Genomic DNA, 22,788 nt, shown 5'->3' on the forward strand with positions numbered 1-22,788 from the left:
CTACGTTCCATATACATTGTTTCTCTGGGCATGTTTAACAAATAGAATGACAGAATCATTTTTTTTGATTCGAATATCAAGGTTCGAAGTTCTTTCCTTGGATTTAGTCATTGAAATACTGTAAGGTCGGAGATTCCATGTCATATGCGTGCTGTTTCTGGCTGTCATACTAAAATATTCGCCTAAACTCATTTTTTTCGGTAAATACATATAAAACTTTCATCTAGAGTAGCTCAATCATCGTCCCAATAAACTGTACTTAAATTTACGGGCTCCAGGACCCGCTTATTATGGCTCTACTGCCCTATGAGAATGATCTAGGTTTCGCTTCAGGAGAAAGTAAAACCTTAATTACTCAATATCAAGGCTTGTGTCGTACTGGTAATTAGCTGGTGATGACTTTCCTTTCTGGGAGTGTGGCCGAGTGGTCTAAGGCGCTAGCTTCAGGTTGACCAGTTCGAATCCTCATGGTTTCGAATTGATAAAATTTGTATGTTAGTCTACATTTGTGGGCAGGAGTTCGAACCTCCTCACTCTCAATATTTTTTTTTATTTCCTAAGATTATTTTTATTTCATACTCAGGAGATACCATATCAACTTTACATAGCTCTCAAATGCTTAATTTTGTGAAACGGGATCAAGCTGTATCTGGGCTGTGCCCAAAAACTACAAAAGGACCAATTGACAGGAGAAGATTCTCGTTTACTGTTATTTATTGCAGAGACTATAACTTATTTTAGAAATTGAGAGACTTTTTGATGGCGTGGAAAGTTCGAGTCACATCAGGTAGTTGAAACGACTCGAAAGAGAGTGCAACATGGGTGTCCCAGCCAGTTACTCGTTGGATAGGAGATTCAAGTCGGAGGAAGCAGTTTTCTTGGATTTCAGCTGCCAGTTCAGCACCCACACCGTTAGATCTAGCCGCCTCGTGGCAGATTACTACTCGACCAGTTTTGTTTACACTGTCAAACACTGTTTGTCTATCCCATGGCACAATGGTACGGAGATCTATAATTTCACACGAGACACCACCAAGCTTCTCTTTAGCAAGGTCAGCAGCGGCCTGCATGTGGTACAATTGAGTACCGTATCCAATCAACGTGACGTCAGATCCTGGCCTTATAATCTCGGCCTTCCCTAAAGGTAGTTCATAGTCTTCCAAAGGCACATGCTCAACACTAGCACGGTATAAAATCTTTGGTTCCATAAAAATAACGGGGTTTGGATCTCTAATACTCGCTAATAACAGACCCTTTGCTTGTAATGGAGATCTAGGAATCACTACCTTAAGACCAGGACAATGTGAAAAAAAGGCCTCTCCACTCTGAGAGTGATACATAGCTCCATGGCCAACACCACCACATGGCATGCGAATAGTTAATCCACCACAGTTGAAGGTATTAGATCTATAACGGTACTTTGCGGCTTCATTAACTATCTGATCAAATGCAGGAAACACATAATCAGCAAACTGGATTTCAGCAATAGCAGTCTGGTTCATGGCGGCATATCCGATGGCAAATCCCACTAAACCTTGCTCTGATAATGGTGTATTAAAGACTCGCTGAGAGCCAAATTGTTCTTGAAGTCCCATAGAACACCTGAAAACACCACCAAATGCAACATCCTCACCAAGGAGAACAGCGGTATCATCTGTTTCTAATGCAATTCTCAGTGCATCATTCACTGACTGATACAAGTTCATCGATTTAGACGCGCCATTTTTAGCCAAATCTGACAGTTCGGTGTTCGATAACGCAGTTCTTGACGACCTGGCCAAAAATGATGCTTCTGAAAGGTTTATATGATTGGGAGATGACTCGGGAATTGCTGAAAACCTTCTTAATCCGATATATCGACTTGGAAGTATAGCCCGAGATGACAAACGAGGTGCTGTCCGACGTAATACTGCATTCATCTCCAGCCTTTATTGAAAATATTAATAAGAGATTGAAGCAGAAAACAAGGACGAATAAAGCAGTAAAGGTTTTCCGGTATCTATTGAAAAGTGTAGATATTTAACAGTGAGTCTTGTCGGGTCTACTCGGGGTACTTTTCGACGTATACTTATTTATATTTATACGATTTATGCTCATGCCGTCTCGGTTAACAGCGGGATTTTCATACCCCACTTTCTGCCCCACACATAGTCCACTGTAATACTGCAGTCCCCATCGGCATCTGTCCAGGTAAAAATCACGTGATATAAAATCTAACAGGACTATCAGACCGGCCATATCTCGGCTGCCATATAGTGGTTGATAGTTGACCAGGTCCAGGGGAAGAAAGAAGTTCCAAAATCTAACCAGATACATGGTCAAGTACATTTAACCACAGTGATAGATATCACAGTCGAGATAATTGGTGAGATAATGCAAGAAGTATAGTGTACTACAGGGTACTATTATAATACATAAATAGTCAACGAATCTACCACAGAAAGTAGTCATTGAATGCAAAAATTAGATATAGCTAATATTACTGGGTCAGACGAGTATGAAGACGATATAGTCCAGATCTACCGTCAATAAGCTTATTCTGAATGAAATTTTGTGTTTTGGTTGGGCCATACTGGAAATAAACAGCTCCAATTAGTATAAGCAGACTGTCAACTGTCGCATTGAGTGTTTCCTCTCGAGACAAATAGCCCGAGTTATTACTGCGATCAAAAACCAATGCATTATCAAGACCAAATGTCTCTACAAAAGCTTGTAAAGTCTCTGAAGAGTTCATGGTTCCTTGGTCGGGATGTTCATTCGCGTCAGAACGAACAACATTAGGGATGAAATTTAGTCCATCAATGATATTTTCCTGCTGTGAAGAGCTTCTCAGCATGCGAAATATCCGGCATTGGATGTCTAATAACGAGCTTCCTGTGACGAATAAGTTGTGGAAGTAGGCGCCTCGAGTCGGCATGCCGCGAAGCTTGGGTGACATAATTTCCAATTGAAGGTCTTTGGGCAACACATATTCCCGTCCAAGAAGAAGGTCTACAATCGCATCACTCGTCTGTCGACCCTTTTCCATTTTCCGGAATATTTTGTTATAATTGTGGAGACTTTCGGATTTCGGCACTGCAAATAATGCCATATTTCGCCCCTGGAAAAGATACCTGTTTAACAACAAGCTCGACCCCTGCCTCTCGAATATAGGCAAAGCCAGTGCACCGCACAGACTTCTCCGTATGGTACATTTTGACATTTCATTTCACACCACTGGACATTCAAATAAACCGTGAAGTGCAAGATCACAATCTCCAAATAAATTTAGATGCGGCGCATGCGGCGTACTATACTGACCACCGGCGGCAGGGGCTCTGCCCCAGACCTCGTTGCTCCCCTCGCTGTGCTCGAGTCGACCATGGGGGGTTTGATAGAAAATAGATCACTTGTACTGAAGATTTAGATGATTATGGTGTGTGTATATAAAACAGTTCAGCGGCGGACCGGAGCTCGACTCGAGCGCAGCGAGAGGAGCAGCGGGGTCTGGGGCGGAGCCCCAGCCGCCGGAGGCAGGAACCACCCAATTTATTGTGTCACACTGACGGGAACCTCTGAATGGAACTGAAGGTTGAACTTGCCATTACCGCACTCCATTCTCTCCACCGTCACCAGATAGACCCGGTCGCCCTCAAAATTTGTAGTGAGAACCAGGGGCCTTGGTTGATTCTCAAAGTCGCCAGTGTCTGCCAGAGGGATTCCGGCGTATTGATCGTATACGCCGAGTCGAATGTGCGGGCGGTACGACGACGGAGAAGCGGATTTGTCGGGAGTAACTGAGGATGGTGTGCATTCAGAATCAGCGTCAAGCGAAAGTTCTATGAGCACTTTTGACTTTCTTGGAACTGAAACAAGTGTCTGTGTTTGACTGGATCCATTCCATTTCACTGAGATGCTCCGAGTAAATAGTCCTGCCTTTTCAGGTATGAGTTTGCGGAGCGATACTACTGAGTTCCCTGTAGCGTGTAGGACAAAATTTGCCAATGTCCCTTGTTCGTAAGTAGACAAAATTACTGTGTATTCGCCTTGATCCAGATCTGTCATTTCTACACCACAAACGCCAGTTCGATATTTGCCGCTTGATTTAATGACATCCTTTTCACTGACTATCTGCATGTATTTACCTCTTCCCCATAGAACGGTGGCATTGATAGGCTGCGAAGTATCAGATTCGAGGTATAATTTTGTTGTCTGTGGCCCAGTCCCTTTCTTTGGCCCAATGGTCAGCTTAAACTGGGGATTGTCACAGTACGATTTCAGTGCCCAATTACCACCCGACTGTAACTTTGTCCATTGTCCGCTTGCCTCTGATTTGTAGGGATACTCGTCAGGCGCTTTTCTTAACACTATTGGAATGTTACCACTGGTGTATGCTTTCAAAGTCATTTTCTCGCCATGAGTTGAACTTCTGCCTGTGTCGTAGCGTACAATCGCTACATATGTAGACCTTGGAGGCACGGTAAATTGTAAGCTGCAGTATGAAGTGTTCCTAGCAGGGCACTTGACAATGAGTTTAGACTCGTCTGCTATAGCCATCCGATGATTAGACTTACAGACGGCCATTGACAGAAAACATGGTTCTTGCCCTTCAGCAGCAAGGCTAGGGCCCAAATGACGGGCCAAGTGTAGTACAACGGTAAGAGGTTCAGCGCTGTTATTAGTTAAACTGTATTGTGGATTATACAGCAATGAGTTTACTGGTGGCTCATTAAGAACCTCTTTGAATGCTTGAGTGTTGTAGATAAAATGTTCTGGTGTTGACTGGCTGTATGAGCTCATATTCCAGTTCAGATATAGACTCTCAAACCTACTGCAAATAGTACGAAATGACATCCAGAATTGTGTACCCAATACTGTAGTCTCAGCGGTTGTCGTATGGCTGTTAGTTTCATCAGAAACTACCACAGAGCCAACTTCCCAGGGATTCCTCACTAAAAGCTGTTTCTCTCCAGTCTCACTCTCTCGAATGTCCAAAACTGCGTAATCATGTAGACTCACGATACCTAGCGATCGTGATTCTTGCGGGCTCAGTTTTCCACTTCCAACACAAATTAATAAATCCTGTGCGTTCCAGCCTTTATATAGCCGATCCCATAAATCATCCAGAGATGTATGTGCATCTTGGAAGTAGTCCCGTAATAAGATATATTCTGGCACCCAGCCAGTAAAGGCAAAGGTATCCGATGCTGAATGTGAACCCTGAAAATCGTAACCTCCCATGACCTTCATATATGCCTTTTCAATAAGAGCGGGCCATTGTGGTGTCGCCATTTTTGACCCAGTGACCCGACTGTGAACAAAAAGAGCTTCGCCATCTGCTGATACTGGCAAATAATCATCTATGATAACCCTTCGAGGAGTTCCATTGAAATACAGCTTCACAATATATTTCCCATATGCACTGTATTTCGGGTGAATATTGTTTGATAGAATGGCATTTCCTGTTCTCTCTTCATATGATATAATTGATAGGAGAGAAGCCACTACTGAACAATCGGCCAAGGCACTTTGACTCAGGGTCATAAGCCCATCATTTAAAATATTCTTTTCAGAGTTGGAATCTTGGAGGGCGCTGTATCTTTTCCATATAACTCCTTGGTTCTTTTGAATATTAGACAGATCAAGTTTCCCATCTAAATCATCATATGCCAGAACATGAGGGATTTCTGCATCAAAACCAACTCCAAAAATAGGCTCAATCCACGGATAAAACACTTTGCCTCTCACCTGGCTACCTAAATGGGCCAATACAGTGGATTTATTGAGAATCTCCTTACCACCTTTCAGACCATCGTATACTGCAAGTGCCAACTTGAGACAATTTTGAACTTGAACTAATACCTGAGACTTGTCGCTTTTAATATATTTGTTCTCCACATAATCAAGAGCTGTATTATACTCTTCACAAGCTTTCAGAGCAGCCTGCTTAGCTCGAACTGGCTGACCTAGCGAATATAAATACAAAGCATTCGCGAACGACCTGTTAGTTAGAATTGATTTGTAATGTCATGTCTTACACGGCTTTTTAGACAAATCTTGCGTTGATGCCTTATAATGATCTTGACTTACGTATGATCCATTCCCTAACACTTTCTACAAAATTTTCTGTTAATTCTACTGGAAGTGTTATTAGTTACTTCACGATACTGAATCTAATATGCACCATGGGACGTGATCACAGACTGGAGATCAGGTCATCATCTTGCATATTAGACGGGCCAAAAAGTCGTGAAGTTCAAAACAGCTCTACAGCACAAAATTGATGTTGTTCTTTGTTGGTTTGTCAAAAAATGACTTGAATGACACTCAATTACTTGGGTCACCAACTATTTAAATATATATATATATATCGTACTCTTAAATACACTAATTACAGTCATACTTAAACCAACCAGCTTATCTATAAAAGATAAGGCATAGGGTAAAATACTTTATACAGGACTATAATATAAAGATAAAGACTGTTTAGAAGAGCCCCAAACCAAGAATCGGAATATAAGTAGGGAGACCATTCTTATCAGATGGGATGAAAAGATATAAAGTACGGTTTCCCAAGAACAAGAAAGCGTCCCCTATTGACTATAATTCTCAGAGTTCTAAACAAGAAAACATGGCATCAAAACTTAAAGCTGTTTTTGAATCTCCAACATTGATTGCCCAGTTAGAGACTGAGCGTGCTTGCCGACCTTTGCTCCCCGATAATGATGGCAGCGATAGTGATCCTGAACTACAAGACTTAGGGTCATTATTGAACACTGAAAAACACATTAAGTTTCTAAGGACTATATTAAAGGGCCCATTGCCAGCAGGCTTTAGAGCTCTAGACGCATCCAAACCCTGGTTGATATACTGGTGTTGTAACGCTTTGGCAATACTTGGTAATGGAATTGATGATTTGAAACCTGCCATAGTAGAAACTATTTTAAGTGCTCAATGCAAGAGTGGAGGTTTTGGAGGTGGAAACCAGCAATTGGCACATTTGGCACCCAGTTATGCAGCAATAAACGCCCTAGCATTATCAGGAGATGAGGAAGCTTGGGACAAAATAGACCGTCAGGCTTGTTATAATTGGATAATGTCACTGAAACAAAAGGATGGCTCTTTTATCATGTGTAAAGGTGGAGAGTCTGATCCTCGTGCGACATATTGTGCATTTTCTATCGCATCTATGCTGAACATTATAACAGAGGAATTGGTTGCCAATAGCGCAGAATATATCAGTTCTTGTCAAACATATGAAGGAGGCTTTGCCAATGTTCCCCTAAGTGAAGCACATGGTGGTTACGCTTTCTGTGCCTTAGCTAGTCTTTGTTTCCTAGGTCCTCCTCATGTGGTGCTTCCAAAGTATATCAATGTTGAAAACGCTATCAAATGGCTCAGTTCTCGACAGATGACTGTTGAAGGAGGTTTTTCTGGTCGTATTAACAAACTTGTCGATGGCTGCTATAATCTATGGGTTGGCGGATGTTGGGGACTGCTAGAAGCTGCCATTGTCAATGAAAGAAACACAGAGATCCCCTCTTTGTGGAATAGAACTGCACTGAAAAATTATACAATCTACTGCTGTCAGGATCCACGAGGAGGACTGAGGGATAAGCCTGGAAAGAGCCCCGATTCATATCATACCAATTATGTCTTGTGTGGATTAGCTGCTTCAGAAAGCGTGTATTTATATGAACAAGAGCCGGGAGCTCCTCTAACTGGCTTGGGTGAATATGCTTATATGTGGAAGACATTGGCATATAATCCAAGTGCTCCACAATTGATTAACCCCATACATCCATTACATGTATTACCAGTTGGTGTTGCTGAGAAGATGAAGGCACATTTTCGAAAAGTACCAATTTGAGTTGTGCATTTTCTAGCATTAGAAAATATGTTTTTTTAAGGAATCCTGGTTAGCTGAACTCAGCTAAACCGAAGAAATTAGTTTACATCTCTCTTCAATTTCATCTGTGAGAGTGTCGTAGTGACAAGCTGAACTCATTAATCTGTCGAGAGCCGCCCTTAATTATTTTGTGTGCTACTTATTTGCACAGATGCCATCTACAAAGAACACATAGCATATTCATTGATAAATTCTAGGAATATATTAATTGACAAATGATTTTTATGGCTATATTTGAGAAAATAGTTGAGAATTATATCATCATCTCAGATCGCATCCAAGATAGATACTCAGTTTTAAGACGTTAAAGAAATAATAGTACAATCAATATAATTAAATTAAACCAAAATTCCAACACTTATAAAAATTTATCTCAATTATATGAACAAAATCAAAAATGGGCTCGGAATTTGAGTTTAGTCACGTGATGCAATCCAATTAGTGTACTCAGGTATATATTTCCACTGTAGAATGAATTCACATATGGTACTGAAGCCAGAACTAAATTATTATCACGTAAATATATTCGCAATTTCGCAATTACAATATCTACAATTCGTTTGGCTGAAACAAACGCAAATAGCAGCTCTAAAACTCATATTTGGACCCTGAGTACTTAACCCTAAACCAAGAAGAGTCCGGGTAAACTAAGTTCGAGTTGATATGAAGAGGGCTCGCAGCTTGCCACGATCAGAGAGCAGCACATTCACAGGCAAGTGAACATAAGACAACGGCTTAGAGGTATATTAATAGAGAAAAGAGAACAAGATTCACGATTCTAGTCAACAAATATCTTTAAAAAGGTTATAAATATGTCAGACACAACAAGCAATTCTAAGCCTAAGGAAGATTCCAAGACGACAGAGCCCCAAGTTAGTAAGCACTTGGTGTCGTTAGAGGAAGATGATGAGTTTGAAGATTTTCCAGTTGAGGGTAAGTCACCAATGTCAGATACAAACTGATAAAACCAGTACCAATTGGCACGGGAGCAATTGCTAACATTATAGATTGGCAAGAAGCTGACACAGAGGTTCCTATCAAAGGCGGTAAAGAGCACTTGTGGGAAGAACAATGGGATGACGATGATGCTGAGGATGACTTTGCCGCACAATTAAAGTAAGTTTTTCGAGGGTTGAGTGGATTTCTAAATGGTCAAGTTATATTTATAAAGAGGTGATTCAGGCATAGCTAAGACACAGATTTTCAACTGGCTACGCTGGACTGCTAGTCGAGTGTTTCAATATCAAGAAGTGTAAAGGAGATTGAAATTTTGGAGCTTTAACTTTTGATTTCTAATTTCTGAACGGAAACTGATCTCATCAAAAAGGAATAGTTGACTAACTGGGTTCAGAGAGGAATTAAAGAAGGCCAAGACCACAAACGAGGCTATGGCCGAGTAGACTAGACAGCCGACCGAATTTGCTGCAATGTAGATAGTGCCTAATGATGACTTTAATGATAAAAAGTGATAAATACGTTTTTAAATGCTCCAGAAAGGCAGAAACCCGGGATCAATGTTGAGTTTTTCAAGCATAGATCAAGCATCCATGTCACACAACAGGTTTGATTTGAAATATGAGAAACCCTGAAGCAGGGGACGTCCCCATTCCGACTCGAGCGAAGCGAGAGGAGCAGCGGGGTCTGGGGCGGAGCCCCAGCCGCCGGAGGCTGTATCACTCCTCGATGGTGCCTGGACCCTGCATATGCACACCAAGTCACGTGTATTTTACAAGCTCGATAGTTTTGACGGGAGAAGTGGAATAAAAACGGATACGAAAAACGGATTAACAGAGTTATAGTGAAAGCAAAGAAGGGAATCCTGTATCACCGAGAACGAGAGATATGTTTCACGCGAGATAGAACGTGGAATGAGAGGAAAGAGGCAGAGAGAGAGAGGACGAGTCGTGCGGCGGAACGGAGATGCCCGTACCCTGGATCACCACCTTCGGTGGAGAGTGAAGAGGACTTTTTCAAAATGTGATATGTTCATGTGAGAAGCAGCCACAAAGTAACGAAGGGAGTTGTCGTTTTGACTAGGTTTGTTTTTTTGTCGAAAATTTTTGTTGTTTCGTTTTTGAAATTTTTGCATTGGTATTAGCATTTTTCGGGATTTTGTATTTTTTCCAAAAATATTTTTAAAAGTATAGCCGAGCGAACGACTCATTTTCAAGGTTGGAAAAGTGAAATTTAAATTTAACCACGACTGATCCGTTCACTGACGAACTGCATTCATTTATTACTTGACTCATTTGGAATTCATAGTCGACTATTGCTTTTGTAAAAGTTTTGTAAAACCAAGAGGAAAAAAATCGACGAATCGATAAAAAACGAGCGATTCAACAAAGACTCGAACTAAAATTGAAAATTAATAAAAATAATCATAATAAGCATCAGAAAAGCGTAAACAATGAATCAACCACCACCAGGATTCTCTCAAACAGTGCCTCCTCACCATCCTCACGCACCACCGCCACCACCACCTCCACCTCACGGACTCCCTCATCCCGGTCATGCCCATGCTCAAGGCCATGGCCATCCAGGACATCCCGGTCATCCAGTTCCTCTCCATCTTCCTCCTCCCATTCCACCTATGCCTCAAAATGGGTTTATTAATGGAACAGCGGCAGGAAATGGTTCTGCTAATAATGGCACGGGAATTGTTCCAGGTCCAGTTCCTGTTTCAGTGATCCCCAATGGCTCACAATCGAATTCTAAGGGTCGTTACAGTCCAGCCCCCAATGCTACTGCTGGCGGTTCCTCCCGTAGCAGCGGAGTTACCTCTCCAGTCCCAGCTCCCATTTCAGCACCGGCTCTAGTTCCTACTCCTCCTATTCCAGCACCAGTTCCAGCAGCAGCTCCAGGTCCAGCACCATCGGCAGCTCCTGTTCTAACAGGAACAAATGCAACCAACTCTGGTACTGTTTCTGCTGCCAAGGGTAGTACTAACAACGAGTTCGATCTTGCTTCGTACGTATACAATGCCGGGTTTGTTCACGCTGCATGGGCTGATACTTTCCTTAATATCACACCTCACCCACCTTTGCGATTACATGCCCTTTTCGCATCTCGTTCTCCTCTTCTTTACAGTATCCTGGCCAACTATGCTAGTGGCAGTCCTCCATATCATATCAACCTTGCCAGTGATGACAAATACCTCACCAGTGGAGCTCTTTCTCTAGCAGCTGCTACTCTGTATGGCCATGCTTTGGACAGTCAATCGTGCGATTTAGAGCTTGCCAAGGGCTTATTAAGTGCAGGAAATTTGTTAGCTCTCGATGATATTTCGTCGGGTGGCTACCAGGCAATTCTGAACTTACTGTCAATTGACACTGTTGAAGAGATTCTGGAATTTGCTCTATCTTCAGCCGGTTCTAGATCCAACGACGAGCAATCTTCCGCTGGAACACAAACTGGCTCTGCTCGTGGTTCTCCGGATTTGTCGTCTTCTTCAGCATCTAACAACGGAAACCCCCGCAGCGGCTCTACCTCTGCATCTACAGATACCACCAACAACTCAGCAAGTTCAGGTTCAGGTTCTGCCGGTTCCACCACCAGCAACACGAGCAACGGAACTTCTCTCTCCGGCTCATCATCAAACCGATCCACACCTGCTTATGAGGATCTCCAGATCACATATCCTGGTCCTTATCCACGATTCACCAGCAACCTCGTTGCGACGGTTGTCGACTTCCTGCTCAACAACTTCAAAAACGCAGAATTCCAGACCAAGCTGCGGACTATCCTACTCACCCTTCCATTCCACATCTACAAGCACATCATCGAAAGCGATCGATTGGCTGTCAAAAGCCACATGGAGCGCCACAGCTTCGCCCGCGAGATGACCAATGCCCGCGAGCAGCACCGACGAAAGAACAGCGCTTCCCGACCCGTTGTCTACGAAGAAAACGTGGTCCTGGCATTCGGCGGCGGCAAAGGCGGCGTCGAAGTCATCCGCAAACCCCTCGGCAAAAAGAAGACCCTCTGGAAGGCGTCTCAATAGCCCCTCATCAAAAGCTACCCATGTAAAAATACACATCTTGAAACTTCTGATGCAACGCTGCCTCCGGCGGCTGGGGCTCCGCCCCAGACCCCGCTGCTCCTCTCGCTCCGCTCGAGTCGGATCCGGTTCCCAGAGGTGTTGCTGGGATTGTGAGACACAAGTTCATGAAAAAAACACATCTCAATGAACTCGACCCACTATCGGCGATAGCATCGCATAAATTTATGTGACATGAACTGAGGTACTTCAAAGTCCTGTAAAGCTGCACTGCTAGGAATGAAGAAACTTCAATTATATGTTGCCAAGGGGTGGAGAATTTAGTGTTTGTGCCAGATGATTCTTGAAGGATAAATATTGCTATCTTGTTCAAATCTCAGAGCATATCCAGACTTGTGAGACCTCTGGAACCGCAATTCGAGGCGTGTTCGCCATGCTCGCGAAATTTATAATTTGGAGGCCAGTTATGAACTGCTATGAGACCAGAAGAAGATACTCGAAAAAGACGATTGTGACAGCCAGGAATGATGCTCTCACAGAATTTTTCATCTCAGCCACCCTCGACGCCCGACTCGAGCGAAGCGAGAGGAGCAGCGGGGTTTGGGGCGGAGCCCCAGCCGCCGGAGGCACAGTCGACCCGGGCTGAACGATATCAAAAACAGTTAATATAATAAATAAAATAAATAGATTACAGAGAAGAGGTTCAGGTGCGACGAGCGAGCAGTTGCTTGAGGTTTTTGGCTGGTTTGGCCACACCGCCAGTGTTCTTGCCGCAGATGAAACAGGCTCCCTTTTTGCGCGATTCCTTCAGAAAGCAGGGTTCACAGAAGTAATGCTCACACTGAGTAACGACAGGGTCCTTATAGTCGTTTTTGCATATAACACACTTGAACGGGATCTCGGCTGCCGACGAGGTCGACCGAGTGGTCTCAGAGCCTGACGACGAGACAGTAGAGCTAGATTTGATTTTGGTTTTGGTCTCATTTTGTACTTCCTCCCACTCTTTATCCAGTTTCCATCCAGCTTTATAGTCCTCTCGACTGTGTAAAAATTTACAGGTATCTCCGTACCCGCAGAATCCTGTCTGCTTGTAGTCCTTACAAACGTCTGGCTGGTAATCTATCATGGTAGTACTTCTGATATTACCTGCTGCTTTCATGGGTCCGAATCGTGCCTTGGATGAGACACCTTCTCGTTTGGTGAGATAAGACGAGTAGTTCACTTTACCATGGTACACACCGTCAATAGCCGACCCGGTATGATCAGGCCCTAGTTCTTCAGATAATCTACCGTTACTAGTGGTGCCATTATCAGCTGCTGATTCGTCTGAATAGAGTGCACTCTGTTTGGTGGCCTCATCAGCAGCAGAATTAGAAGCATTCGCATCGTGGCTATGATCATGTTTGACTTGACCGATATCTGTCTTATCACTATTGGTGCTAGTAGAAGACGAGGTGAATCCAATCTTGGCTCTTTTCCTGCTCTGTCCCGATACTATTTTCGTTGGCTCGTTTGTCTGAGACTGTTCTGATTCATCAGATCCGTCTTGAGGATCCAGCAGTGAGTCTGACTTCTGTTCTGCAGCAACAGATGATGCTGAGTCTGATTTATGTCCATCATCGTCATCTTGATCTATTGTCTTTCTTTTAGTTGCTAGGGACGTAGACTTGGAAATCTTCCTCGCCTTGAATAATGACGGCATGATTAGTTTTGTGGATATCTAACTTTTTATTCGGGCTTTGGTACTTGTCTATGCTGATATATTGCTAGAAACTACCATTCAGCTCATGTCCGTCCTTCTGAAAATCCAAACTTTGTAATCTCTACCAAACAAACTCTCTGAATTTGAGCAAGTCAGTGGGAATTTAAAGACCCAGTGAGGATATAAGAATACAAGAATGACCCTATATCAAAAGGATAAACCAATTGCAATATTTGTTAACACCAGAGAAGAAGAAATATATCTGCAGAATATTGATGGACCCTGCTTACTGATTTAAAGCCGCACGAAATTTAACAGCTTACTAAATAAGCGTCTCTATATCGAGTATCCACTTACCCTGCCTTCACCACGCCACTAACGAGAGCATTCAATATACATGCAGCTGGATTATACTGAGTTGTAGTGATTATTCAATCAAGCAAGGTAGCAGACCGCCATCAAACAAACAGGAATTATTGCAGTACAAACGCAACAATGGCAACTTTAGAAGACTTGGATGCACTGGAGAATACCAATCAAGCTACAAATGATGCTACTATGAAAGACGCGCCTCCAGCTGAGGACGATTTGGACGATGAAATCCTTAAAGCATCGACTCAGGAAATCATCAATCGTCGAAAGCTGCTGGAAAATGATATCCGAGTGATGCGATCCGAGTTCCAAAGATTGACACATGAAAAGAATGCCATGACTGATAAGATCAAAGACAACCAGGAAAAAATAGAAAACAACCGACAATTGCCGTACTTGGTGGGTAATATCGTCGAACTATTGGACATGGAAGGCGAGGCCACTGAAGAGGGAGCCAACGTTGATCTGGATGCTGCTCGAGTGGGTAAATCAGCCGTTGTTAAGACATCAACTAGACAAACAGTATTTTTACCATTGATCGGATTAGTCGATCCAGCGACGTTGAAACCGGGTGATCTGATTGGTGTTAACAAGGATTCATACTTAGTATTAGACACGTTACCAGCTGAGTACGATAGTCGAGTTAAAGCCATGGAAGTCGATGAAAAGCCTACTGAGACATATTCCGATATTGGAGGTTTGGATAAACAGATTGAAGAGTTGGATGAGGCAGTTGTATCGCCTATGAAGCAGGCTGATAAGTTTAAAGCGATGGGTATCAAAGCACCAAAGGGAGCTCTTATGTATGGACCTCCTGGTACTGGTAAAACGTTATTAGCAAGAGCATGTGCTGCACAAACCAATGCCACATTCCTCAAACTGGCAGCTCCTCAACTGGTGCAAATGTTCATTGGAGACGGAGCCAAGCTTGTCAGAGATGCATTTGCACTTGCCAAAGAAAAGGCACCGACCATCATTTTCATCGACGAATTGGATGCCATTGGAACCAAGAGATTCGACTCGGACAAATCTGGAGATCGTGAAGTACAAAGAACCATGTTGGAACTGCTTAACCAGCTCGACGGTTTCGGCAGTGACGACCGAGTCAAGGTGCTTGCTGCCACCAACCGAGTCGATGTCCTTGACCCGGCTCTTCTTCGTAGTGGTCGTCTCGACAGGAAAATCGAGTTCCCACTGCCCAATGAAGAATCTCGTGTTGGCATTCTACAGATCCACTCGCGTCAAATGACAGTCGACGACTCGATCAACTGGCAAGAACTGGCCCGTAGTACCGACGAGTTTAACGGAGCACAACTAAAAGCCGTGACCGTCGAGGCCGGTATGACAGCCCTCCGAGCCGGCAAGTCCCGCATCACCCACGAAGACTTCGTCGAGGCCATCAGCGAGGTCCAGGCCCGCAAGTCTAAATCGGTCTCCTTCTACGCTTAGATCCTAATACATTCACAATACATACTTGCCACGCTGCCTCCGGCGGCTGGGGCGCTGCCCCAGACCCCGTAGCTCCTGCTTCGCAGGAGTTTGCGACGACCGTGGACGTGACGACTCGAGCGGAGCGAGAGGAGCCGGGGGGTCTGGGGCGCAGCCCCAGCCGCCGGAGGCATGTCCCGAACAGCAAAATAATAAATAGATACAGTATAAAAGAGACCCGGTGAGCTAGTCCCAGTAATGGATGGGCGAGTCGAGGCCGGCAGTGGCCACTTTGCTCGTTTCCTGGGGATGGGCCGAGATGCATGTCACGAGCGAGTTGTGGACTTTGAGTTTGCGACGGACGGCCGTGGTTTTCCAGTCCCAGAAGAATGCGAAACCTTCGCTGTCGCCGCTCATGAGATATCGGCCGTCGGGCGAGAAACTGACCTCGGTCGCGAACCCGGGGTTGTTGTATCCAGTGAACTCTTTTTTACGGTTGGCTTTGAACCGGTCAGTGGCGCCAAACACGAGAATGCGGTTGTCCATGCTTTGAGCAGCAACATGTTTTCCACTTGGATGCAACTTCACAGACGGCATCGAGTGTTGGAGAGGGTCGGAGATGAATTTGATGGGCACATTGACTCCCCAGTCCCATACTCGGATCGACTTGTCGTCAGACGTGGTCATGAACCGGTGGTTATCGTCGACAAATGTAATTGTGTTGACTGCTTCTAAATGATGGTCGTACTCTTGTACAATTTCTTGTGTTCGAATGTCAAACTGGAGAATCTTTTTATTGGCCATGGCAGCCACAAACTCGTGGCTGTGTTCAGGTCTTGGGTTGAATCGTATACTATTGGCTACACTGTTGCCACGGCCAAACCTGGATATACATGTACCAGTCTCAGTGTCCCATAATTTAATCGTTCTGTCGTATGAGCAACTTAAGAATTGCGTTCCATCTGGACTGAAATCAATGTCCTTTACTGCCTTTGCATGTCCGCTGTATGATCTTAGAAGCTCTCGGTCATGATAAACGTCCCAAAGACGAATTTTACTGTCGTTTCCTGCTGATAATAGGAGGTGTCCACTTTGTGGAAAGAACCGTAGTCCAGTGACTCCTCCAGCATGTCCTCTCCATGTGTGTATTTTCTTCTTGGGAATGAACCATTCCTCTTGTCCTGGTTCTTTTCGAAGATTGATATCAAGATCCTGAGGCACAAACATATATGTTCTACCGAGATAATCTCTCTCAGTCGATCCGTGGAACTGTGTCGTCTCTCCTGTTTCACTTGTACTTGTACTTGTAGCAGTTGTAGGTTCTGAGGGTGATACAGTATCTTTAGCTTCTGCTGTTTCGCTATCTTCAACAGCCTTATCATTTGTTTTAGTAGCAGCAGCAGCATCTTCTTCTTCGTCTTCTTCGTCGACTTCATCTTCATACTCATCTGACGAGGTACTCTCTTCTTTGAACTTGGCCCATGGTCCCTTGTACGAGTCATCACCATCGAGAACACTTGGGTCTCCCTTGGATCTTTTGCTTCGTACTTGTTTCTGTTGAGCTTTATCTGGTCGAAACATCGAAGCATCTCTGCCTAAATTCACACGGGCTTTCTCCAGATCTCCTATCAGCGAGGCTCCAGAAACACCATTATCGTCGATACTAGGGTCATAAGCATAACCGAGGTTTTGAAAAGTTCGATGTTGAACTTTGAACGTGGCTTCATTAAATGCTTGTTCTTCAGCATGGCCAGTGAGAATATTCCGTCGTTTCTTGGTCGGTCTGCTCGACTGTTCTACGTCGTACCGCTGATTTGGCTGATACAAGACATTTTTCTCGTTCCTCAGCTGTTCAAGCTGGTGATTCGTCGTATGCAGCGTCAGACTCGTATTATCAACGCTGGGTTTTATAACTGAGGACAACTCCGTACTGGATTTATGAACAGCTGGAGCAGCATTCATGGATTTTGGTACCAGAGACGATGGCTGATTGGGTCCATTGTGAACGGCGTTTTCGTCGTCGTCACTCGAGTCTCCACCATATGCGACAAGAGCCATTTCTGTACAGATCTGTTTCCAGTGCTTTTCGAATAACACGCACTTTGTTCTCACAGTTTGAACCTGACGATGGCAATAGTCGTGGAGTAAGTCGAGAAGCGATGGGCTGGTGGAACAGGTTTTAAGCGGCTGACCCCTGAGTTCTCATTCACCTATTATCGCTTTATCGGGGTACACAAACTTTTAAGCTGTCATAGGCATCCCAAAACGTGAGCTTTGTTTTCCTTCTCTCGCTAAATTCATTTTCAGCTGGAAAATATAATCGATGAGACGCTTTCTTCAGCGATAGGAGGTCCGTAAGACAAAATTTGATGGGGTAAATGATTCGATCGACATGCTACTAACGAGCTTACCAAACTGATGTCCCTGCAGAAGATAACAGCGAACGGCTGAAAAATATTTCAAAAGATAACGAAGCTGGAGCTGATGTTGAGAGAGAGATCTCATTGAACCCCTTCAACAACTGAACGAACATGTCTGGAGCTGGTATTAAAAGAAAGCAAGACGGTCTGTCTGCGGAAGTGGCAGATAAAAATGACCAATCAAATAGTTCCATTGGCACACCCGAGAAGAAACCAGACAACAATGTCAAGAATGACCAAGAAGATGAGGACGAAGATGACGACGAGGAAGAGGAAATCGTCAACGTCGATTTCGACTATTTCGATATTAAAGAGATCGATTTCCATGCCACGAAGAACCTACTTCGTCAACTGCTGGATGCTGACGCCGTAGAGTTCGATCTGTCGGCCCTGGCAGACCTCATCATCACCCAGAGCTCTCTGGGATCCACAATCAAAACCGACGGTGTCGACAGCGATCCATTCGCGATCCTGACAGTCCTAAACCTCAACCAACACAAAGACAAGCCCGTAATCAAAGCACTCGCCGACTATTTCATCCAGAAAACGGCCAACTCGGCCGAGTTCAACCGCAAACTGCGCCAACTCTTCTCGACCTCATCAACATCCTCCGTGGGTCTCATCATCCAAGAAAGACTCATCAACATGCCCACCGAGGTCGTGCCACCCATGTACAAAATGCTCGCAGACGAGCTCGAAGAAGCCGTCAAACAGGTACGTCAACCGCACATGCCTCCGGCGGCTGGGGCTGCGCCCCAGACCCCGCTGCTCCTCTCGCTGCGCTCGAGTCGTTGCGTCTACGGTCCCAGCAATCTCCTGCGAAGCAGGAGCAACGGGGTCTGGGGCGGAGCCCCAGCCGCCGGAGGCAATGACCCCCTTCAGAACTAACATCGCCTCAGAAAGAGCCATTCGAGTTTGATTATTTCCTGATTCTGTCGAAATCTTTTACTGAAGAGGAGTCGAAACTGGACCAGGAAGACAGCCGTCCCAGTAAGAAACGGTTCCAGAACAAGAAACAGGTGTACTATTTCCACCCGGAAGACGAGACTATTCACAAGCATGCAGTTCACAAGATCAGTTATCCGTTCTCCAGACAGTCACAGGAATCCGACTCCAAACGGGCATTCCAGGACTACGGGATCCATCCGCAGGGCCACCTGATCCTTCTCAAGAAAGAAGAACTGCTACCAGTCATTCACGACCTCGAACAGGCGTTTCCTCCTTTTTAATTCAGCTGCATTTTTGTTTAAAATTCGGTGGGGTCTGGCTGCCTCCGGCGGCTGGGGCTGCGCCCCAGACCCCGCGGCTCCTCTTGCTCCGCTCGAGTCGTTTAACGTCGGGATCCCAGCAATAACTGCTGCGAAGCAGGAGCCACGGGGTCTGGGGCAGAGCCCCAGCCGCCGGAGGCAGTCAGGGGTAATCAAGTCGATCGGCAAGGGTCGCGGCGATGCGGGGTGTTGTCAAGCCGTATGGTGGGGTGGTTGTCGGCTCGGTTAAATCTGCAGCAGCTGCTGCTGCCCGTGATTTTCAGATGCTCGTCTTCTGCTCTACAGATTTTGTCACCTCTCTCTGGCTCAAGAGATAGAACGCTATTAAAACACTATTTATTCGCCAGGCTCTTGTTTTGGTTTTGTTTGGTACGTTTACAGGTCTGAAAGAACAAATTATTTTGTATTCGAGACTGGCATAAACTGCCGGATATTTCCATAGCAATTGCAGTGGATTATATTATTTTGCATTTGATTCGACATCCGGTTCCCAGTTCACGGGTCGTTGATTCTCGGTGAATTGCTTGTGATACGGTTGAGAACAGTTTCTTGTATTTTAGGTGACATTTAGGAATTCCATTTGTTGCTCGCTGATTAGTTTCTTTATCGGAATTGATTTGGTTGTTGTTATTTATTTAGGACTATCGGTTGAAGTATAGCTTGGGTTTCTGTTGTTACACCATATGGCTGCAATTGAATCAAATTTCGTCATGTCGTCATCTTCTACGACAGCTGATTCGACTACACCAAGCTCGAATACCGAGGCTTCAAGCTCGGGTTTGGCATCATCTTCTCAAAAAAATGCTTCTGGTACAGGTGCGGCCGTTCCAACTTACGCCACCTTCACTCCTCCTCGCTCCAGTCTGCCACAACACACATCTCCTCTATTATCTTCTACACCTCCATCAGTAACTAAAGCGCTAAGTCAGGCATACCCGTTAATATTGGCGGTGGACCGGTTTTTGTCGTTGCTCACTTGGACTGGCGACGATGCATATCAATCGTTTTTATTAGTAGCAGCATGGAGTGGACTAGTTTTGTATTTCGAGTTCATTGTTCGCTATTTAGGACATATGATATTAGTGGGTTTGATAGCTACCTACACGTGGGTGAATAAGGAGGTTGAGAAACAACAGGCCGAGCATCCTACACTAGATTCCATCATTCATAGTCTGAACACTGCAGTGACTCGTCTGGACTTGTTTCTTTTACCAGTTACATCTCTTCGCTTGTCACCTCATGATGTGAGTAGACTTGTGTTTACTACTCTTTTTATGACACCTATTTATGTGACTCTCACTCTGTTTATCGTCACTCCAAGAACAGTGTTACTGCTATTGGGGATTTTTGTACTCACATATCATTCAGTGTGGGCCAGAGTCACCCGTTCTATTTTGTGGAGATGGAGATTGGTACATGTCCTTTCATTTTATGTGACTGGTATAGATTTTAACGGGGTTTCCAAACCTTATGGATCAGAAGCTCAATTTGCAATGGCCAGTGACAAAGCCAAATCGGCTTCTTCTACTGCTCCAAACAAACCCGTTCGGTTTACTTATGTTCTTTATGAGAATCAACGTAGATGGCTTGGAATTGGCTGGACTTCTAACCTCCTTGGCTATGAGCGAGCTGCCTGGTCTGATGAGTTTCTTAATGAATCGCCTCCTCCCAGTTCTTTCAAGCTTCCTGAAGCTGATGGTTCGGGCATGACCTGGCGCTGGGTAGATAAGACTTGGCGTTTGGACCTCACCAATGACGGTGCTCTTGTCGTAAATGGAGGAAAGACGTCTAAAGTTGACCCTGGTCCAAACGAAGGGTATATTTACTACGACAATGTCTGGAAGAAGCCAACTGCTGAAGACTCGTACTCTAAATACACGAGACGTCGTAGATGGATCCGTACTGCAGAGCTTATTGCTCCTGGAAATACTATCCACACTGATGATAGTTTAGGAACCAGTCCTGGTGATGCCAGTACGGAGGATAGCTCAACGACCACAGACTCAACTGATGAGCCTTCGTCGACCGTCAAGCAACGAAAAAGTATTCGCTTCGAGGATAACTAATATAATTTAATATAAAACAGTTTCCAAATTTTATTTCTATACGTTTGATTAGTTGACATCGAGCGAATGACCCGACAAAAACTATATTATATCTAACTGACATAGCAGATGCTTATCATAAGACTTGAGCCGAGGGCAAAGTAAGGGTACATTGAGTGGTTTCATTGCCTGATATCGGGATTTGGATAAGAACGTTTCGTCTGCAAATGATATAAACCAAGCTAGCATGCCAGGATACGTCTAGCAGATAGCAGTCAGTTGAATATCATATAGTTGTGTAGTGTGTTCAATGACATATGTACTTTCATGGTGTATAGCGGTCTATGATATAAGCATATTCTAGTTGTGAAAGGCGGACGAATCATATCAACGTGATGAATAACGGAATGCACAGATGCCCAGTCAAGACTCGCAAAACAGAGTGCGAATGATATTATATAGGATCCCGTGATTGTTTCTGAGTGATAGGATTACCCGAGACCCAGATATCTAGATATTAAGTGTACTGTCTTGGAGAAAATAACAGCCTCAATCACCCATGAGAGCCAGAACTCTGTAGTTCATGGACGTAGTACAGAGACCAGAATACACAGGAGCATCTAACTGACGGCTCTAAGCAGCTAAAGCTGTTTCGAAAGTCATGTAGGGCTTCAATGAGTACTAGCTTCTATGAGATCAATAATGTGTGGTTGTAATAGAAGGGCTTCAATTGAGCATTACCTGAATAATCAACACCAACGGTACACTACCTGCTGATAAATCATGGGCCATAAGTTTGCATTAGGTTGTCATTCAATCAATGGTGCTATTCCAACGACACAGGCTTGTGACAATCATATCTCAGACTAACTGGCCCTGAGGGCGTATCATCTTGAGCCATATATTCCTACTATCAGATCAGACAAATGAACTCGCAAAGATTGGATCAGCTTTTCTTAGAGGAACATGGATCAAGACATATCATTTCCAATTAGAGAACATAAGGAATATTTGACCATGCCATCTCTGCAATTCCCTGGATAATGTATTATATTAAATTAAGAATTTCATAACACTATGGCCAATTTTTCTCAAACTCCGCGACTGAGGGACCATCCTAGTCAAGGAGCTGAAATGCCCAGCTATAATGTAGATCAAATGACTTGCTGATGAACTCCTCAAAAATCATCGCCGTCTTGACTGTGCAAAAACAATCCAACGCAGGAACAAATAATCCAATAATTCCCCTAGAGCGATGGCTATATCAGTCAGCAGTCAGTAGAAAGACCATCAAACCTAGGAGCCAAACAGCTCACAAATGTTTTGTGTGAAATAAATACTCTAGGCTCTTCAAAGCAGTAGGACCGTCAGGCCGACGCCCGACTCGAGCGAAGCGAGAGGAGCCGGGGGGTCTGGGGCGCAGCCCCAGCCGCCGGAGGCAACGACACCTCGTCCAAGGCAGTGCACATCAGATAGGAGATATATCCCGTACAGATACGAAAGCATCGGAGTTGGTTACTTCCGGGACGACCACGATATCACGGCATTTCCGAACGATCGCTCAGGGGTAGTTCGGAAAAATGTGAGCCGACAAGGCGGGCGGACTAGGCAGGGTTTCCGAGAGCCAAGTGTTCGGCACCACTCAACGACGTAGGTATTCAAGCAGCA

The 22,788-nt window shown here is 44.5% G+C and overlaps 10 protein-coding genes and 1 non-coding gene across 11 annotated transcripts; 6 read left to right on the forward strand and 5 right to left on the reverse strand.

The window, feature by feature from the left end:
- Nucleotides 1–410: 410 nt before the first annotated feature.
- AWJ20_884 lies at nt 411–539 on the forward strand (the record flags this gene model as incomplete). Its single annotated transcript has 1 exon — nt 411–539. It is a non-coding gene; the product is annotated as a tRNA-Leu (tRNA).
- A 198-nt stretch (nt 540–737) lies between these two features.
- On the reverse strand, nt 738–1,919 carry PDB1 (pyruvate dehydrogenase (acetyl-transferring) subunit E1 beta; the record flags this gene model as incomplete). Its single annotated transcript, XM_018882854.1, has 1 exon — nt 738–1,919. One exon carries the CDS (start codon nt 1,917–1,919, stop codon nt 738–740), a length of 1,182 nt encoding a protein of 393 aa, XP_018735102.1.
- A 1,609-nt stretch (nt 1,920–3,528) lies between these two features.
- Nucleotides 3,529–5,523, reverse strand: RIM13 (Rim13p; the record flags this gene model as incomplete). The annotated part of the gene is made up of 1 exon (XM_018882855.1): nt 3,529–5,523. One exon carries the CDS (start codon nt 5,521–5,523, stop codon nt 3,529–3,531), a length of 1,995 nt encoding a protein of 664 aa, XP_018735103.1.
- Nucleotides 5,524–6,610: 1,087 nt separating this feature from the next.
- RAM1 (protein farnesyltransferase) lies at nt 6,611–7,849 on the forward strand (the record flags this gene model as incomplete). Its single annotated transcript, XM_018882856.1, has 1 exon — nt 6,611–7,849. The coding sequence occupies one exon, from the start codon at nt 6,611–6,613 to the stop codon at nt 7,847–7,849; it is 1,239 nt and encodes a 412-aa protein (XP_018735104.1).
- Nucleotides 7,850–10,295: 2,446 nt separating this feature from the next.
- btb2 (BTB/POZ domain protein Btb2) lies at nt 10,296–11,888 on the forward strand (the record flags this gene model as incomplete). The annotated part of the gene is made up of 1 exon (XM_018882857.1): nt 10,296–11,888. One exon carries the CDS (start codon nt 10,296–10,298, stop codon nt 11,886–11,888), a length of 1,593 nt encoding a protein of 530 aa, XP_018735105.1.
- A 700-nt stretch (nt 11,889–12,588) lies between these two features.
- On the reverse strand, nt 12,589–13,587 carry CWC24 (Cwc24p; the record flags this gene model as incomplete). Its single annotated transcript, XM_018882858.1, has 1 exon — nt 12,589–13,587. The coding sequence occupies one exon, from the start codon at nt 13,585–13,587 to the stop codon at nt 12,589–12,591; it is 999 nt and encodes a 332-aa protein (XP_018735106.1).
- Nucleotides 13,588–14,082: 495 nt separating this feature from the next.
- On the forward strand, nt 14,083–15,408 carry RPT5 (proteasome regulatory particle base subunit RPT5; the record flags this gene model as incomplete). Its single annotated transcript, XM_018882860.1, has 1 exon — nt 14,083–15,408. One exon carries the CDS (start codon nt 14,083–14,085, stop codon nt 15,406–15,408), a length of 1,326 nt encoding a protein of 441 aa, XP_018735107.1.
- AWJ20_891 (uncharacterized protein) lies at nt 14,850–15,182 on the reverse strand (the record flags this gene model as incomplete). The annotated part of the gene is made up of 1 exon (XM_018882861.1): nt 14,850–15,182. One exon carries the CDS (start codon nt 15,180–15,182, stop codon nt 14,850–14,852), a length of 333 nt encoding a protein of 110 aa, XP_018735108.1.
- A 225-nt stretch (nt 15,409–15,633) lies between the features above and the next one.
- CDC40 (Cdc40p) lies at nt 15,634–17,445 on the reverse strand (the record flags this gene model as incomplete). The annotated part of the gene is made up of 1 exon (XM_018882862.1): nt 15,634–17,445. One exon carries the CDS (start codon nt 17,443–17,445, stop codon nt 15,634–15,636), a length of 1,812 nt encoding a protein of 603 aa, XP_018735109.1.
- Nucleotides 17,446–17,918: 473 nt separating this feature from the next.
- Nucleotides 17,919–18,695, forward strand: BCP1 (Bcp1p; the record flags this gene model as incomplete). Its single annotated transcript, XM_018882863.1, has 1 exon — nt 17,919–18,695. One exon carries the CDS (start codon nt 17,919–17,921, stop codon nt 18,693–18,695), a length of 777 nt encoding a protein of 258 aa, XP_018735110.1.
- Nucleotides 18,696–19,758: 1,063 nt separating this feature from the next.
- PEX30 (Pex30p) lies at nt 19,759–21,141 on the forward strand (the record flags this gene model as incomplete). The annotated part of the gene is made up of 1 exon (XM_018882864.1): nt 19,759–21,141. The coding sequence occupies one exon, from the start codon at nt 19,759–19,761 to the stop codon at nt 21,139–21,141; it is 1,383 nt and encodes a 460-aa protein (XP_018735111.1).
- Nucleotides 21,142–22,788: the final 1,647 nt, after the last annotated feature.

The sequence above is a fragment of the Sugiyamaella lignohabitans genome, chromosome A, assembly GCF_001640025.1.
Source record: "Sugiyamaella lignohabitans strain CBS 10342 chromosome A, complete sequence".
Classification (NCBI taxonomy): domain Eukaryota; kingdom Fungi; phylum Ascomycota; class Dipodascomycetes; order Dipodascales; family Trichomonascaceae; genus Sugiyamaella; species Sugiyamaella lignohabitans.